This window comes from Schistocerca cancellata, chromosome 10 (assembly GCF_023864275.1).
Source record: "Schistocerca cancellata isolate TAMUIC-IGC-003103 chromosome 10, iqSchCanc2.1, whole genome shotgun sequence".
Lineage (NCBI taxonomy): Eukaryota > Metazoa > Arthropoda > Insecta > Orthoptera > Acrididae > Schistocerca > Schistocerca cancellata.
In genome coordinates this window covers 222141980-222159205 of record NC_064635.1, presented here as the reverse complement: position 1 = coordinate 222159205, position 17226 = coordinate 222141980, and the positions used below count along the sequence as shown (strand labels likewise).

General features: G+C 43.2%; 1 protein-coding gene across 1 annotated transcript in view; it reads left to right on the top strand.

The window, feature by feature from the left end:
- Positions 1 to 17226, top strand: part of LOC126106285 (uncharacterized) — a 151113-nt gene that overhangs the window by 129755 nt on the left and 4132 nt on the right. Inside the window, exon 6 of the mRNA XM_049912506.1 lies at positions 10860 to 10971. Within this exon, the coding sequence (XP_049768463.1) occupies positions 10860 to 10971 (112 nt within the window). The remainder of the gene's footprint in view (positions 1 to 10859; positions 10972 to 17226) is intronic.

Here is a 17226-nt window from a genome sequence, read left to right as displayed (position 1 = left end):
TTTCGTAAAAATAAACTTCCCCCCCATGAACCATGGACCTTGCCGTTGGTGGGGAGGCTTGCGTGCCTCAGCGATACAGATGGCCGTACCGTAGGTGCAACCACAACGGAGGGGTATCTGTTGAGAGGCCAGACAAACATGTGGTTCCTGAAGAGGGGCAGCAGCCTTTTCAGTAGTTGCAGGGGCAACAGTCTGAATGATTGACTGATCTGGCCTTGTCACATTAACCAAAACGGCCTTGCTGTGCTGGTACTGCGAACGGCTGAAAGCAAGGGGAAACTACAGCCGTAATTTTTCCCGAGGACATGCAGCTCTACTGTATGATTAAATGATGATGGCGTCCTCTTGGGTAAAATATTCCGGAGGTAAAATAGTCCCCCATTCGGATCTCCGGGCGGGGACTACTCAAGAGGACGTCGTTATCAGGAGAAAGAAAACTGGCGTCCTACGGATCGGAGCGTGGAATGTCAGATCACTTAATCGGGCAGGTAGGTTAGAAAATTTAAAAAGGGAGATGGATAGGTTAAAGTTAGTGGGAATTAGTGAAGTTCGGTGGCAGGAGGAACAAGACTTTTGGTCAGGTGATTACAGGGTTATAAATACAAAATCAAATAGGGGTAATGCAGGAGTAGGTTTAATAATGAATAAAAAAATAGGAGTGCGGGTTAGCTACTACAAACAGCATAGTGAACGCATTATTGTGGCCAAGATAGACACAAAGCCCCTACCTACTACAGTAGTACAAGTTTATATGCCAACTAGCTCTGCAGATGATGAAGAAATAGATGAAATGTATGACGAGATAAAAGAAATTATTCAGGTAGTGAAGGGAGACGAAAATTTAATAGTGATGGGTGACTGGAATTCGTCAGTAGGAAAAGGGAGAGAAGGAAACATAGTAGGTGAATATGGATTGGGGGGAAGGAATGAAAGAGGAAGCCGCCTTGTAGAATTTTGCACAGAGCATAACTTAATCATAGCTAACACTTAGTTTAAGAATCATGAAAGGAGGCTGTATACATGGAAGAAGCCTGGAGATACTGACAGGTTTCAGATAGATTATATAATGGTAAGACAGAGATTTAGGAACCAGGTTTTAAATTGTAAGACATTTCCTGGGGCAGATGTAGATTCTGACCACAATCTATTGGTTATGAACTGCAGATTGAAACTGAAGAAACTGCAAAAAGGAAGGAATTTAAGGAGATGGGACTTGGATAAACTGAAAGAACCAGAGGTTGTAGAGAGTTTCAGGGAGAGCATTAGGGAACAATTGACAGGAATGGGGGAAAGAAATACAGTAGAAGAAGAATGGGTAGCTCTGAGGGATGGAGTAGTGAAGGCAGCAGACGATCAAGTAGGTAAAAAGACGCAGGCTAATAGAAATCCTTGGGTAACAGAAGAAATATTGAATTTAATTGATGAAAGGAGAAAATATAAAAATGCAGTAAATGAAGCAGGCAAAAAGGAATACAAACGTCTCAAAAATGAAATCGACAGGAAATGCAAAATGGCTAAGCAGGGATGGCTAGAGGACAAATGTAAGGATGTAGAGGCTTGTCTCACTGGGGGTAAGATAGATACTGCCTACAGGAAAATTAAAGAGACCTTTGGAGAGAAGAGAACCACTTGTATGAATATCAAGAGCTCAGATGGCAACCCAGTTCTAAGCAAAGAAGGGAAAGCAGAAAGGTGGAAGGAGTATATAGAGGGTTTATACAAGGGCGATGTACTTGAGGACAATATTATGGAAATGGAAGAGGATGTAGATGAAGATGAAATGGGAGATAAGATACTGCGTGAAGAGTTTGACAGAGCACTGAAAGACCTGAGTCAAAACAAGGCCCCGGGAGTAGACAACATTCCATTAGAACTACTGATGGCCTCAGGAGAGCCAGTCATGACAAAACTCTACCATCTGGTGAGCACGATGTATGAGACAGGCGAAATACCCTCAGACTTTAAGAGGAATATAATAATTCCAATCCCAAAGAAAGCAGGTGTTGACAGATGTGAAAGTTACCGAACTATCAGTTTAATAAGTCACAGCTGCAAAATACTAACGCGAATTCTTTACAGACGAATGGAAAAACTGGTAGAAGCCGACCTCGGGGAAGATCAGTTTGGATTCCGTAGAAACGTTGGAACACGTGAGGCAATACTGACCTTACGACTTATCTTGGAAGAAAGATTAAGAAAAGGCAAACCTACGTTTCTAGCATTTGTAGACTTAGAGAAAGCTTTTGACAATGTTGACTGGAATACTCTCTTTCAAATTCTGAAGGTGGCAGGGGTAAAATACAGGGAGCGAAAGGCTATTTACAATTTGTACAGAAACCAGATGGCAGTTATAAGAGTCGAGGGGCATGAAAGGGAAGCAGTGGTTGGGAAAGGAGTGAGACAGGGTTGTAGCCTCTCCACGATGTTATTCAATCTGTATATTGAGCAAGCAGTAAAGGAAACAAAAGAAAAATTCGGAGTAGGTATTAAAATTCATGGAGAAGAAGTAAAAACTTTGAGGTTCGCCGATGACATTGTAATTCTGTCAGAGACAGCAAAGGACTTGCAAGAGCAGTTGAACGGAATGGACATTGTCTTGAAAGGAGGATATAAGATGAACATCAACGAAAGCAAAACGAGGGTAATGGAATGTAGTCAAATTAAGTCGGGTGATGCTGAGGGGATTAGATTAGGAAATGAGACACTTAAAGTAGTAAAGGAGTTTTGCTATTTAGGGAGTAAAATAACCGATGATGGTCGAAGTAGAGAGGATATAAAATGTAGACTGGCAATGGCAAGGAAAGCGTTTCTGAAGAAGAGAAATTTGTTAACATCGAGTATAGACTTAAGTGTCAGGAAGTCGTTTCTGAAAGTATTTGTATGGAGTGTAGCCATGTATGGAAGTGAGACATGGACGATAACTAGTTTGGACAAGAAGAGAATAGAAGCTTTCGAAATGTGGTGCTACAGAAGAATGCTGAAGATTAGATGGGTAGATCACAAAACTAATGAGGAGGTATTGAATAGGATTGGGGAGAAGAGAAGTTTGTGGCACAACTTGACTAGAAGAAGGGATCGGTTGGTAGGACATGTTCTGAGGCATCGAGGGATCACAAATTTAGCATTGGAGGGCAGCGTGGAGGGTAAAAATCGTAGAGGGAGACCAAGAGATCAATACACTAAGCAGATTCAGAAGGATGTAGGTTGCAGTAGGTACTGGGAGATGAAGAAGCTTGCACAGGATAGAGTAGGATGGAGAGCTGCATCAAACCAGTCTCAGGACTGAAGACCACAACAACAACAACAAACTTTAAATAATTCATTTTGTGTGATATTAATGTAACCTTTTACATAAAATCTGAACTGTTCCACTGAAACTGCGGAATGCAGTTTTTGTGGCTATTAAATGTAGCAGTCACACAGACTGCACCTGGGACAGTGCGTGACCAAAAAATGACCTGGGAAGCCAAGGGTTAAGCTTAGATTTATCCGTTCAACGATGGTTTTTTTGTCAGCTGAAATTCAAAAAATTGAAACTGTTCATCACAAAATTTTGAGGGGTTGTGGGGTGGGGTGGACACGTTTCCTCTTCCTCCTCCTCCGCCCTAGAATTGACGCCCATGGTTCAGATTAAATGGAAGACCGGATTAGCGAAAGTCGGATGACCAGGACTCTACTGTGTTTTTATTTGTGATATTTGTATGCTTCCTGCCGTTTTCTTCTAGATGTGGTAAATCAGAACCGAAAATAATTATTTGGCAGTAGACCTACCCCATGTAACTCTGTGTCGGTTTCAGTTATCCATATTATTCTTCTGCAGGCTGTCGCATGGGTACTTCACACGGGATTGATTTGCAGGTCGAAGTTGTCATAGATGGAAATGCGAAACCATCATTTGATATAAAAGCAGGTTCTCGAACACTTTGAATACTCTGCTCACGAAAAAGCAAATAATAGCGGAATCATCATCACAGATACACGCTGCTCTATCATAGAGGACGTTAAACAAGGCAAAGCAAAGCAGAGAAAAGAGAGTGTTGACTATCGTTGGCTAAGAAAATATGACGTTATTGAAGTTGACGGGAATGGAAAACCTTTTTGTAATAGTAACAGGAGACAACAGCGTTATTTTGTGCCACGTTCATACGTAAGGATTATTCAACATTCTGAATGATACTCCCCACATTGTTGCTTTTTTTTTCAGCCTGAAAACTTGTCTAGTTTGATGCAACTCTTCACGTTAGTTTGGGCTGTTGAGTCTTCTTCATCTCTGTAGGACTACCGCAGCTTACATCCATTTGGACCTTTTTACTTTAGCCAAGTCTTGGTCTTCCTCTACAATTTTAACCTCTCCCTAACAACACCTCCCCCCTCCTTCCCCCCCCCCCCCCCAAACGCAAACACACTTCACTCCATTAACAAATTAACGATTGCTTATAGCGTCAGGATGTCACCTGTCAAACGATTCCGCCTTTTAGTCAGATCGTGCTGTAACTCTCTTCTCTCCATAGTTTGATTCAGTAACTCGTCATTATTGAGCTTGATCTTTGTCCATATTTAATTTCCGTACTAAGCTGCACTCCAGACAAATACCTTCAGAAAAGGGTTCCTAGCATTTAAATGTTATCAAGAAAAACAAGACTGGTTTTTTACGGGTTGCAGCGTGGTATGTTAAATCCCGTAGTCGGCTAAGTAGCTTAGAGACTTCGAAGGAGAAGTGGGTAGCTGTAGGAATTGATGAACTTTGGTGGCAAGAAGAACAGCAGCACCTGACAACCACCGCAGTAGTTCAAGTTAATTTTAGTACTAGCTCTGAAGGTGACGAAAACATTGAAAGACTGTGTGATGAGATAAAAGAAATTATTCAAACAGTTAAGGGAGATGAAACTTAAAAGTGTGATGCGATATCGAAATTCGGTAGCAAGAAAAGAAAGAGAAGGAAAAATCGTAAGGGAACATAGACAGGGAGAAAGGAATGAATGGGGAAGCGGCGTGATAGAATTTTGCACAGAGCATAATTTAATCACTACTGATACTTGGTTTAAAAATCTTGAAAGAAGGCAGTTTAGAGATCGATTATGACGTAAACTCTGTCCATAATTTATTGGTTATGACTTGCAGATAAAAAATGAAGAAATTGAAAAAAAGTAGGAAATTAAGGCGACGAGATCTTGATAAGTTGAAAGAACTAGATGTTACACAGTGTTTTAGAGGGTGCATTAGACAACGTTGGATTGCAACAGAGGATAGAAATACAATTTAAGGTGAATGGATAACTTCGAGAGATGAACTGCAGAAGGCAGAAGAGGATCCAAGTAGGCAAAAAAGAAAAGGCCCAGTAGAAATCTTCGGAATCACACTAGATACTGAATTTAATTGTGTAAAGGAGAGACTTCTAGTCAGAATTTGTCTTTGTTGAGTAAGGTCATCTGTTCACTCTCCATTTCTTGTAAGCCCTTTTTTTGTCTTGCCTTCCCCCCCCCCCCCCATTTCTTGTCTGTTTTCCTGTTCTGGAAGGAAGTCTGAATCTTCTTTTTTAATACACGGAGGTGATGAAAGTCACGAGATGTTATATGCGAATTTAGACTTTCTCTGCGAATCTCGATGGTGAAGGCTTCTCGGGTCTGCCGACGCAAACGAGGCAAAGGAGCCTGCAGGCCAGCAGCTGTAAAGAACCGAGTCCGACACTTCGCCTCAAGACGACAAATAGGAAACTTATTGAAACGTTGCCGCAGAACAACGCCTCGTTGCTTCTGTTGATGACCCGAGAAGACTTCATCGTCGTCATGGGGTGCTTCCTAATATCGTGTCCGACCTCATTTTGACTGGAATAGTGGTGCAACCCGACGTGGCGTGGACTCACAAGTCGTTGGCAGTCCTCTGCAGAAATATTGGGCCGCTCATAATTGTGAAATTGTTACCGGTGCAGGATTTTGTGCACGAGCGGACATCTCGATTATGTCTCACAAATGTTCGATGGGATTCATGTCCGGCGATCTTGCTGGCCAAACCATTTGCTCGAACTGTCCAAAATGTTCTTCAAGCCAGTCGCGAACAATTGTGGCCCGATAACGTGGGTATTGCCATCCATAAAAATTTCATCGTTGTTTGGGAACATGAAGTCCACGGATGGCTGCAAATGGTCTCCAAGTAGCCGAACATAACTGTTTCCAGTCAGCGATCGGTTCAGCTGGTCCAGAGGTTCCAGTCCGTTCCATGTAAACACAGCCCACACCATTAAGGAGCCACCACTAGCTTGCACATTGTCTTGTTGACAACTTGGGTCCATTCTTCGTGGGGTATTCGCCACACGCCGACTCTGCCATCAGTTCTTACCATCTAACCAGGCCACGATTTTCCAGTCGTCCAGTATCCAGCCGATACGGTCAGGAGCCCAAGAGAGGATCTGCAGCCGATTACGTGCTGACTACAAATGACTGCCCTTTTTTACCCAGTGTTCACGATACTACCGCAATCTGTGTACGTGCATCTCGCTATTCCACGACTTGTCACCTCGGAGTATATCTTCCTTCATCCCTCTAGATGTCCATTGAGTGTACCACGTCTTTTCGTGATCTCATTTGCTATTTTAGCGCAGAAGGAGCATATTTCTTTATTTGCAATGTATATATTGGACAGTGTCTGTGACGTTCGATGCATGTCGTATCGACATTAACAATTTGTTGCACGAAGCAGGACTGATTGTAGTATAATTTACGAAATCTCTCTCAGGAAAGTGGTTATGAATTCAATCAGTAAATTAACATGCGAGAAGTCGCTCCTGTTTATCATCCATTCTCCAACCCTTTTGCTCTTTCTCGTTTCCTGTTGGTTTTTGCTAGCGACAGCTAATTTACACTGAAGCGCCAAACAAACGTATAGGCATGCGTATTAAAATACTGAGGTATGTAAACAGGAAGAACACGGCGCTGCGGTCTGCAACGCCTAAATAAGACAAGTGTCTGGCGCATTTGTTAGATTGGTTACTGCTGCTACAGTGGCACTTTATCACGATTTAAGTAAGTATGAACGTGGTGTTTATAGCCGGTGCACTAGTGATAGGACAAGCGTCACCAAGGTAGCGATGAAGTGGGGATTTTCCCGTACGACCATTTCACGAGTGTACCTTGATATCGGAAACCCGGTAAAAAATCAAATCTCCGACAACGCTGCGACCGGAAAAAGATCCTGCAAGAACGGGACCAACTACGGCTGAAGAGAAACATTCAGCCGCAAATAGCTGCAGATTTCGATGCTGGGCCATCAACAAGTGTCAGCCTGTCAGCCATTCAACGAAACATCATCGCTATGGTCTGTCGGAGCCGAAGGCCCACTCGTGTACCCTTAATGACTGTACGACACAAAGATTTACGCCTCGCTTGGGCCGGTCAACACCGATATTGGACTGTTGATGACTGACATCATGTTGCATGGTCAGCCTAGTCTCGTTTCAAATTTTATCGAGCGGATGGACATGTACGGGTATGGAGACCATCTCATGAATCCATGGACCCTGCATGTCAGCGGGGGACTGTTCAAGCTGGTGGAGGCTCTGTAATTGTGTGAGGCGTGTGCAGTTCTACATCTACTTCCACATGGATACTCTGCAAATCACATTTAAGTGCCTGGCAGAGGGTTCATCGAACCACCTTCCAATTCTCTATTATTCCAATCTCGTATAGCACGCGGAAAGAATGAACACATCTATCTTTCCGTACGAGCTCTGATTTCCCTTCAGTTTTATCGTGGTGATCGTTCCTCCATATGTATGTCGGTGTCAACAAAATATTTTCGCATTCGGAGGAGAAAGCTGGTGGTTGGAATTTCGTGAGAAGATTCCGTCGCAACGAAAAACGCCTTTCTTTTAATGATGACCAGCCCAAATCCTGTATCATTTCTGTGACACTCTCTCCCATATTTCGCGATAATACAAAACGTGCTGCCCTTCTTTGAACTTTTTCGATGTACTCCGTCAGTCCTATCAGGTAAGGATCCCACACCGCGCAGCAGTATTCTAAAAGAGAACGGACAAGCGTAGTGTAGACAGTGTCCTTAGTAGGCCTGTTACATTTTCTAAGTGTCCTGCCAATAAAATGCAGTCTTTGGTTAGCCTTCCCCACAACATTTTCTATGTGTTCCTTCCAATTTAAGTTGTTCGGAATTGTAATACCTAGGTATTTAGCTCAATTTACGGCTTTTACATTAGACTGATTTATTGTTAACCGAATTTTAACGAGTTCCTTTTAGCACTCATGTGGTTGACCTCACACTTTTCGTTATTCAGGGTCAACTGTCACTTTTCGCACCATTCAGATATTTTTTCTAAATCTTTTTGCAGTTTGTTTTGATCTTCTGATGACTTTATTAGTCGATAAACGACTGCGTCATCTGCAAACAACCGCAGACGTCTGCACAGGTTGTCTCCCATATCGTTTATATAGATAAGGAACAGCAAAGGGCCTATAACACTACCTTCGCCCGCCTCTCGTGGTCGTGCGGTAGCGTTCTCGCTTCCCACGCCCGGGTTCCCGGGTTCGATTCCCGGCGGGGTCAGGGATTTTCTCTGCCTCGTGATGGCTGGGTGTTGTGTGCTGTCCTTAGGTTAGTTAGGTTTAAGTATTTCTAAGTTCTAGGGGACTTATGACCACAGCAGTTGAGTCCCATAGTGCTCAGAGCCATTTGAACCATTTTTGAACACTACCTTCGGGAACGCCAGAAATCACTTCTGCTTTACTCTATGACTTTCAGTCAGTTACTACGAACTGTGACCTCTCTGACAGGAAATCACAAATCCAATCACATAACTGAGACTATATTCCGTAAGCGCGCAATTTCAATACGAGCCGCTTGTGTGCTGCAGTGTCAAAAGTCTTACAGAAATCCGGAAATACGGAATCGATCTGAAATCCCGTGTCAGTAGCACTCAACACTTCACGTGAATAAAGAGCTAGTTGTGCTTCACAGGAACGTTGTTTTCTAAACCCATGTTGACTGTGTATCAGTAGACAGTTTTCTTCGAGGTAATTCATAATGTTCGAACGTTATATATGTTCTAAAATCCTGCTACATATCAACGTTAACGATATGGGCCTGTAATTTAGTGGATTACTCCTACTACCTTTCTTGAATATTGGTGTAACCTGTGCAACTTTCCAGTGTTTGGGTACGGATCTTTCGTAGAGTGGACGGTTGTATATGATTGTTAAGTATGGAGCTAATTCATCAGCATACTCCGAAAGGAATCTAATTGTTATATAATCTTGACCAGAAGACTTGCTTTTATTAAGTGATTTGAGTTGCTTCACTACTCCGAGGATATTTACTTTTACGTTACTCATGTTGGCAGCTGTTCTCGATTCGAATTTGGAATTTACTTCGTTTTCTTTTGTGAAGGCATTTCGGAAGACTGTGTTTAGTAACTCTGCTTTGGCACCACTGTCTTCGATAGTATCTCCATTGTTAACGAGCAGAGAAGGGATTGATTGTTTCTTGCCTCTCACATACTTCACATACGACCAGAATCTGTTTGGATTTTCTGCCAGGTTTCGAGACCTTCGTTTCGTTGTGGAAACTGTTGTAGGCATCTCGCATAGAAGTCCGCGCTAAATTTCGAGTTTCTGTAAAAGATCGCCAATCATGGGGGTTTTGCGTCTGTTTAAATTTGGCATGTTTGTTTTGTTGTTTCTGCAGCAGTGTTCTAACCCGTTTTGTGTACCAAGGAGGAGTGATATGGGACAGTGATACGTCTAGATACGACTCTGACAGGTGACACGTACGTAAGCATCCTGTCTGATCACCTGCATCCATTCATGTCCATTGTTCATTCCGAAGGACTTGGCCAATTCCAGCAGGACAATGCGACACCCCACACGTCCAGACTTGCTACAGAGAGGCTCCAGCAATACTCTTCTGAGTTTAAACGCTTCCGCCGGCCGGAGTGGCCGTGCGGTTCTAGGCGCTACAGTCTGGAACCGCACGACCGGTACGGTCGCAGGTTCGAATCCTGCCTCGGGCATGGATGTGTGTGATGTCCTTAGGTTAGTTAGGTTTAAGTATTTCTAAGTTCTAGGGGACTGATGACCTCAGATGTTAAGTCCCATAGTGCTCAGAGCCATTTGAACCCTTTTTTTAACGCTTTTACTGGCCACCAAACTCTCCAGACATGAACGTTATTGAGCATATCTGGGATGCCTTGCAACGTCCTGTTCAGAAGAGATCTCCACGCCCTCTTAGTCTTACGGATTTATGGACAGCACAGCAGGACTCATGGTATGAATTCCCTCCAGCACTACTGCAGACATTAGCAGAGTCCATGCCACGTCGTGTTGCGGTAGTTCTGCATGCTCGCGGGGACCGTACACGATATTAGGCAGGTGTACCAGTTTCTTTGGCTCTTCAGTGTAATTGCGGTACCTACTTAGCCGCGTGGTCGAGAGCGCCTTGCACGGTTCGCGCGGCTCCTGCCGTCAGAGGTTCGAGTCCTCCCTCGGGCATGTGTGTGTGTGTGTGTGTGTGTGTGTGTGTGTGTGTGTGTTGTCCTTAGCGTAAGTTAGTTTAAGTAGAGTGTAAGCGTGGGGCCCGATGACCTCAGCAGTTTGGTGCCATAGGAAGTCCTCGCAAATTTCCAACATCCCGCTTTGTTTTTGGTATTCGAAATCTTAACGTTGTAAAATCGTGTTGCCAAGTAACAGTATAATTATTTTGACGATCGCTTCAATATATTGAAGGTTTATCAAACAAGTATTGTCAATAAATACAACGTGTGCAGGCCTCTTAATGCCGTGGAACTGATGCAGTTCAATTATCGACTGCGGAATAGAAATGTCGTTTGAGATACTACGCCTTCTTTTATTTTGCAGAAGGCAGTGAGGAGGCAGAAGCGAGCGATGTTAAACAGAAGGATGAATTGGGAGCAGGACGTGCTGCTCAGGAAGTGGTCACGTCGCACTCAGAGCCATCTACCTCCCAGGGGTGAGTACTGACCCAACTGTCGCTTCTTTTCCCCATATTTTAACGGTGGTGGGAGGCTGCTGTGTATACCTTCACATTTGCACTTTCCTTTTACAATTTAATGTCGTCATGACCGGTTTCGACTGGATGAATACTATCCGGTGGCGCTGTCTGATCAACAAGTGACCAAAGTTCAGCTGTTGTACAGGAAAGTATCTCCTGTATTCGAGAGCCTCGTACGCGTTGTACTGAGGGTGAGTGGAATCTGCTACAGACATCCGTAAGTACTCTGCTGGGCAAAAATATTGCAACAGTCTGAAGAAATTACACGAAGACCCCAATTTAGACCCGAACGCTCACTTCCCACAGCCAAGTCAATAACAATTTAGACATCGGAGAATATGACACATGTTGACTTAAAACTTTAATCTGCAATAATTGCGGGCTCTAATCGTAAAGTGTTAGCTACTGCCTCGAAAAAATATAGTTGCGCAATTAATTGTCTTGTTTGTTTGCAAGTAGCTGTCTGTAGCCGTAGTACTTACTCAAATCTCCGCGCCACAGTAGCAACGGACTACGTTAGGGCAGACATAACAAAATGGTGCGGCATATCTGTAATAACGTGGAATGTCGTGGGATAACTCGTTTTCACCAGCAGCGGAAATATTGATTTGTGTCAGGCCGATCCAGACGGCTTCTTTAGGCGTTTGGATTGGCTGTCAGAGCCGTAACGGTTGCGCTGCTGCCGAAAACCAATTACCATTTTATCTCTTTGTCAATGGCTGACGTCTTTTCTTTTGGCTTGTTTAGCGTAGGGATGGCGCGTATCGCTAAAACAACGGGTTTTCGGTTATTTTTTTCCAACGCCAGTTTAACTGGACTATTAAAACCGCTCAAAATAACCGGTTTCTGAAATACCGATTTCCGGTTTTTTATTGTACTCCCTCAGTTTCAAGATTCATAGAATCAAAATATTAAATTAAATAGCCAAGTAAAAGAAAACTTAGTCCGTCCATCGTTTGCTGCTTTTCTCTAAAAGTTATAAGTGGTTGACTACTACAAAAAATTACCAGTATTCTCCTATTGATTCCGATTTAGTTAAACTCTGCTCAAAAATTATGTTGTAATGGGGCATCGTACCACTATGTGGACATTACGAATAGTCAGTGCTACAGAATGAAAACTGAGGCTGAAGAGCTGTATTTTTCGTGTTAATTTGCCCCTTCTCCAGGGCTACGAGCAGATAAAGGCATGTTATATAGACAAAAGCAGCTAATCTGCTGTTTTCCGTTTTTATTCCAGTCTTTGAACGAACTGTTAAGTTTTAAGTTTTCTACTTGTATAAGGTCACACCTCCGTTGTGGCTCCTCCCGTTTTTAAGCTTTTAAAGCAAATGGGGCTTTGTACCTCATTGATATTGGACTTAATAAAAACTTCCAGACTAGGGATGGTGCCATTCTGTGATACAACTGGTGTCCGAAGACGACAGGGAGAAACTACTATATAGAGCAGATGCGGCAAGTTGCAGACGTACCATGTAATAGGCCCATCAAATGGTAACGGGTACGTCATTGTCTCAGCAGTTCTATACCAATCCTTATGCCCAGTGTTTGTTGCTCGTTTCTGTTGGCATTGTTAATAAAATAGCACTGTTCGCTTTTCTCATTTTCTGTAATGGCTCAATATTTAAAAGCAATGCAGATTTTACGGATACAAATTGCTCGTTCTGCAAAAAATTTTAGCGCAGCTGCAGTGACTGATTTGTCGGCTTTTTGACCCGGTAATTAGTAAAAACTTGAACCAGCTGTTATAACCGAAAGCAGATAAATATCGAAAAGTGCGGTTATTGAGAACTAAAATACCGGTATCGGTTTTAACCGGTCGGTTTTTCCCCTCCCTGGTCTAGCGGCGTGATATGGCACTGTGGCGCATGGATTTAAGTGTTCACCAGGACTGCAGACATGAGCCTGCAAACAAACAAAATAGTTAATTATATAACTGTAATTAACACTTTTCGACGTCCCGTTAAATTACCCTTCAATGGAAATTTGAAAGGATTCCTTTCAGGCGGCTGCCATCTGAAACTGGATAAACAAAACTGTTTTATACAGACACAACTGATTTAGTGCGTTATCTACCGAGTCTTCATACACAGGAAATGGTTAAGAGTTATTCTAATTACACAGGCAAACACACGAGGTAAGTAATTTGAGTTTAGTTTACTGTGTTCAGGTTGCGTATGTTTCTACGTTTTATTCTTCAGTTAAGGATGAAAGTTAACATTGCATTGTTGGGTGATCATGGAACAGAATTTAGACGTACCATGAACGGTCTTACGAATATGTGAGCATGAAAGAAAATGTGTGAATGGCTGATTAAACACCCATACATCCTGCCATATCCTTTTCCTGCCTCGCAGCGATGGTGATCAACGGAGGATTTTTTTTTTTTTCGTCGTCTCAGGCTTCGAAGACGTTGATGCAACAAAAAAAAATGTCGTGTTTACGACTTTCACGAGGTTGGGTATTCGTCGCAGAAATATGTAGCTTTTGAGAACACTGGATCCTGTTTTGGGACACTCAGGTTTGAAACCTGACGGAAATTTACACCGTACATTTTTCATTTTATTTTTGTGTCAGATGCAGTTGCGTGTATGAGTGTTTTGTGTGGAGTCAGCCAGCGGTCTTGGGTCCACATCCTGAAGCCGGTGTCGTGCGAAGCGTTTGCCCCCCCCCCCCCCCTCTCCCACGGTCGTACAAACACAGGGCATCGCTGCCCACACGAGGTGACGCAGCTCGGCAAATGTCAAGCTGTGATTGCCCCACGCTCTCTCGAACACGGGTTACTGCGTGTCGCAGAGCAACATGTCACACGCTTGAGATACTGAGGCCTCATTCCGCAATGAATCTTATCGAACCTGACGGCACAATTCACGTATATTTCGCCATCCATGGTGGCAGTTTCGCAAATCATTGTATTTTCGATTAAATATGCGTTTCGCTTCGTATAATCCATTGCCGCTTTCTGCAAGGAAATACCGATATGCTACGTTTAAAAAAAGCAGCTATGCTTATACACTGAAGAGCCAAAAAAACTGGCGCACCTGCCAAATATCGTGAAGGGCCCATGTGAACACGCAGGAGTGCCACAACACGACGTGGCATGGACTTGACTAATGTCTGAAGTAATGCTGAATGGAATTGACACCATGAGTCGTGCAAGGCTGTACGAGAGGGTTGACATCTCTTCCGAACAGAATGTTGCACGGCATCTCAGATATGCTCAGTATGTTCATGTCTGGGGAGTTTGGTGGCCATCGGAAGTATTTAAACTCAGAAGAGTGTTGCTGGAGCCACTCTGTAACAATTCTTGACGTGTGGGGTGTCGCATTGTCCTGCTGGAATTGGCCAAGTCCGTCGGAATGCACAATGGACATGAATGGATGCAGGTCATCAGACAGGATGTTTTACGTACATGTCACCTGTTGTCAGAGTCGTATTTAGACGTATCAGGGGTTCCATAGCATTCCAACTGCACACGCCCCACGCCATTACAGAGCCTCCATCAACTTGAACAGTCCCCTGCTGACATGTAAGGTCCATAAATTCATGACTTTGTCTCCATACTCGTACACGTCCATCCGCTCGATTCAATTTGAAACTAGACTCGTCCGACCAGGCAACTTGTTTCCAGTCATCAACAGTTCAATGTCGGTGTTGACGGGCCCAGGCGAGGCGTAAAGCTTTGTGTCGTGCAATCGTCAAGGGTACACGAGTGGGGCTTCCGCTCCGAAAACCCATATCGATGATGTTTCGTTGAATGGTTCGCACGCTGACACTTGTTGATGGCCCAGCAGCGAAATCTGCAGCAATTTGCGGTACAATCTAACAACTTCGCCAGACACTTGTCTTACATAAGCGTTGCCGACCGCAGCAACGTCTTCTGCCTGTTTACATGTGTCTGTATTTGAATACGCATGCTTACACGAGTTTCTTTGGCGCCTCAGTGTATATAGGTTGGAGAGAATAATTTAAGCGTACGTCTAATTCGATGTATCGCCATTTTTAGCGCTCAAAACGGTTTGAGTTTTGCTATCCATCTACGTATACAGAACATTGTCTGTAATTTTGCTGCGCAAATAAACTCATCTACTACTTTAGTATCTCATTTGTAATGTAATTATGTCAGCATCACCTGATTTAAATCGTCTACGTTCCATTACCCGTCTTGTATTACTTTTGTTGATGTTCCTTGCCGTTCAACAGTTCTTCCAAGTCCTTTGCCGTTTCTGACAGAATTACGTCGTCATCAGCAAACATAAAAGTTTTTATGTTTTCTTCCTAAACTTTTATTCTTTTCCAAGGTTCCGCTTGTTTTACTTCACTGCCTGCTCATTGATAGACTGAATATCAGGGCATAGGCTAAAAGCCTGGCTCACTCCATTCTCAACTACTGCTTGCCTTTCATGTCATTCGACTCTTTATAACTGCAGTCTGGTTTCTGTACAAGTTGTGAATAGCCTTCCTCTCCCTATATGCTATCCCTGCTACCTTCATAATTTGAAAGAAAGTCTTCCGGTCAACATTGTGAAAAGCTTTCTCTAACCCTGGAAATATTATGAACTTACGTTTCCCTCTCTTCGACCTATTATTTAAGGTAAGTCATAGGGTCAGTACCGCCTCGCGTGTTCCTATATCTCTCCGAAACCCAGACCAATCCTCCCGGAAGTCAACGTGTACCAGTTTTTCCATTCGTGTGGAAATAATTAGTGTCAATATTTTGAAATCCTTATTTAAACTGATGCTTCTGTGATATTCACACCTGTCAACATCTGCTTTCTTGCGAATTGGAATTACTACATCCTACGTCTGAGTGTATTTTGTCTGTCTCGTAAAGCTTTGCATAACGGGTGGAATGGTTTGTCGTGGTGTTTTCTTCCTAGGATCTCAATCATTCTGACGGATGTCGGCTACTCCTGGTACCTTGTTTAGACTTACATCTTTCAGGCTCTATCAAATTATTCTCGCAGAATTGCATCCCCGAGCACCCTCCCCACTCATCGTTTTCCCCTCCCCTTTCTTAAAAATTATGTTGAAGTTCGTTTCCCTTGTATTTGATAACTCACACATGGAAATTTTACATTTCTGGAATCCGTGAGCCGTTATCATAGCAAACGAAAAAAAGCAGTTCGATAAATGCAAATCGTTTCCTTTTGGTTTTAGCATTAAGAAACCTGAAGAATTTATGCTTGCACTGTGTCATGAGTCAAGTGCTTTGAATTCAGAGTGCCGTTCCCTCTGACATCGGAAGGTAAACTACAGTACATCGTAGCCAGCTGCATAATCGCGAGGCAGTGGTACGGTCAGGCGAATCTCACACGAAGAATCGATGAGAGCGAAGTGTTGACATATCGGACGGGCACGGTTCTTTTGTTCTTTTTTATACAACGTTTTATGTCGAACAAACGAACGCGTTTTTCCCGATACTGACGACTGTTACCGAGATGGTGCGAATTGAGCCGCGATGGACAAGGAAACTTCAGCTGCGCCGTTTCAGCTCCGCTGAATGAGGAGGACTGAAAGAAGAGGACAAATGTCCATCAAGACTGAGGAAGCAGAATCGCGAGAAGAGAAAACTTAGAAGGTAGGTGTTCTTACAATGGTTAAGAGTTCCACAGGAGCTTCACGGCAGGGCAGAAGCGAAGGCCCAGATCATAAAAAAATGAGAACATGGTGAGTGTAAGCGAGCTGTTGTCTCTTTCTACCATACTAAATACTTCATGAATATAGTCTCTCCATCTCTGATAGTTATGCAGTTATACACTTATGTCAAAGCACTAGTGCGTTTAACCATATGTATTTTCGGTCTTCGAGTGTGCCCTATTACTAGACTTGAGTGTCACCCTTGTTGTGTGTTATTGTTCGCCGATTATGGTCTCACAGTTTCCTTTATTTTTTTATTTACAGCACCAGTGCCAAATGGAGAAATTATAGCGAAGAGTGAATACAGACAATCACACCCACATTAGTAGCAAGAAACACGCGAGAAAACACATTTTCCATTGGAAAAATTAACTATCTGGATTTAAATGAACACACACACAATGCAATATCGGCGAACTGCTGTATTAGAGCAGACCTGACTGGTATCGCTTGCTGCGTTAGTGCAGCCAACTAACAGAGACAAATGGGAAGCCGACCACACGAAACAAAAACAAACTCGCCACGACGCTACACGGCGTGTTGCCGATTTTTTTAACAATTTGACCTCTCTGAT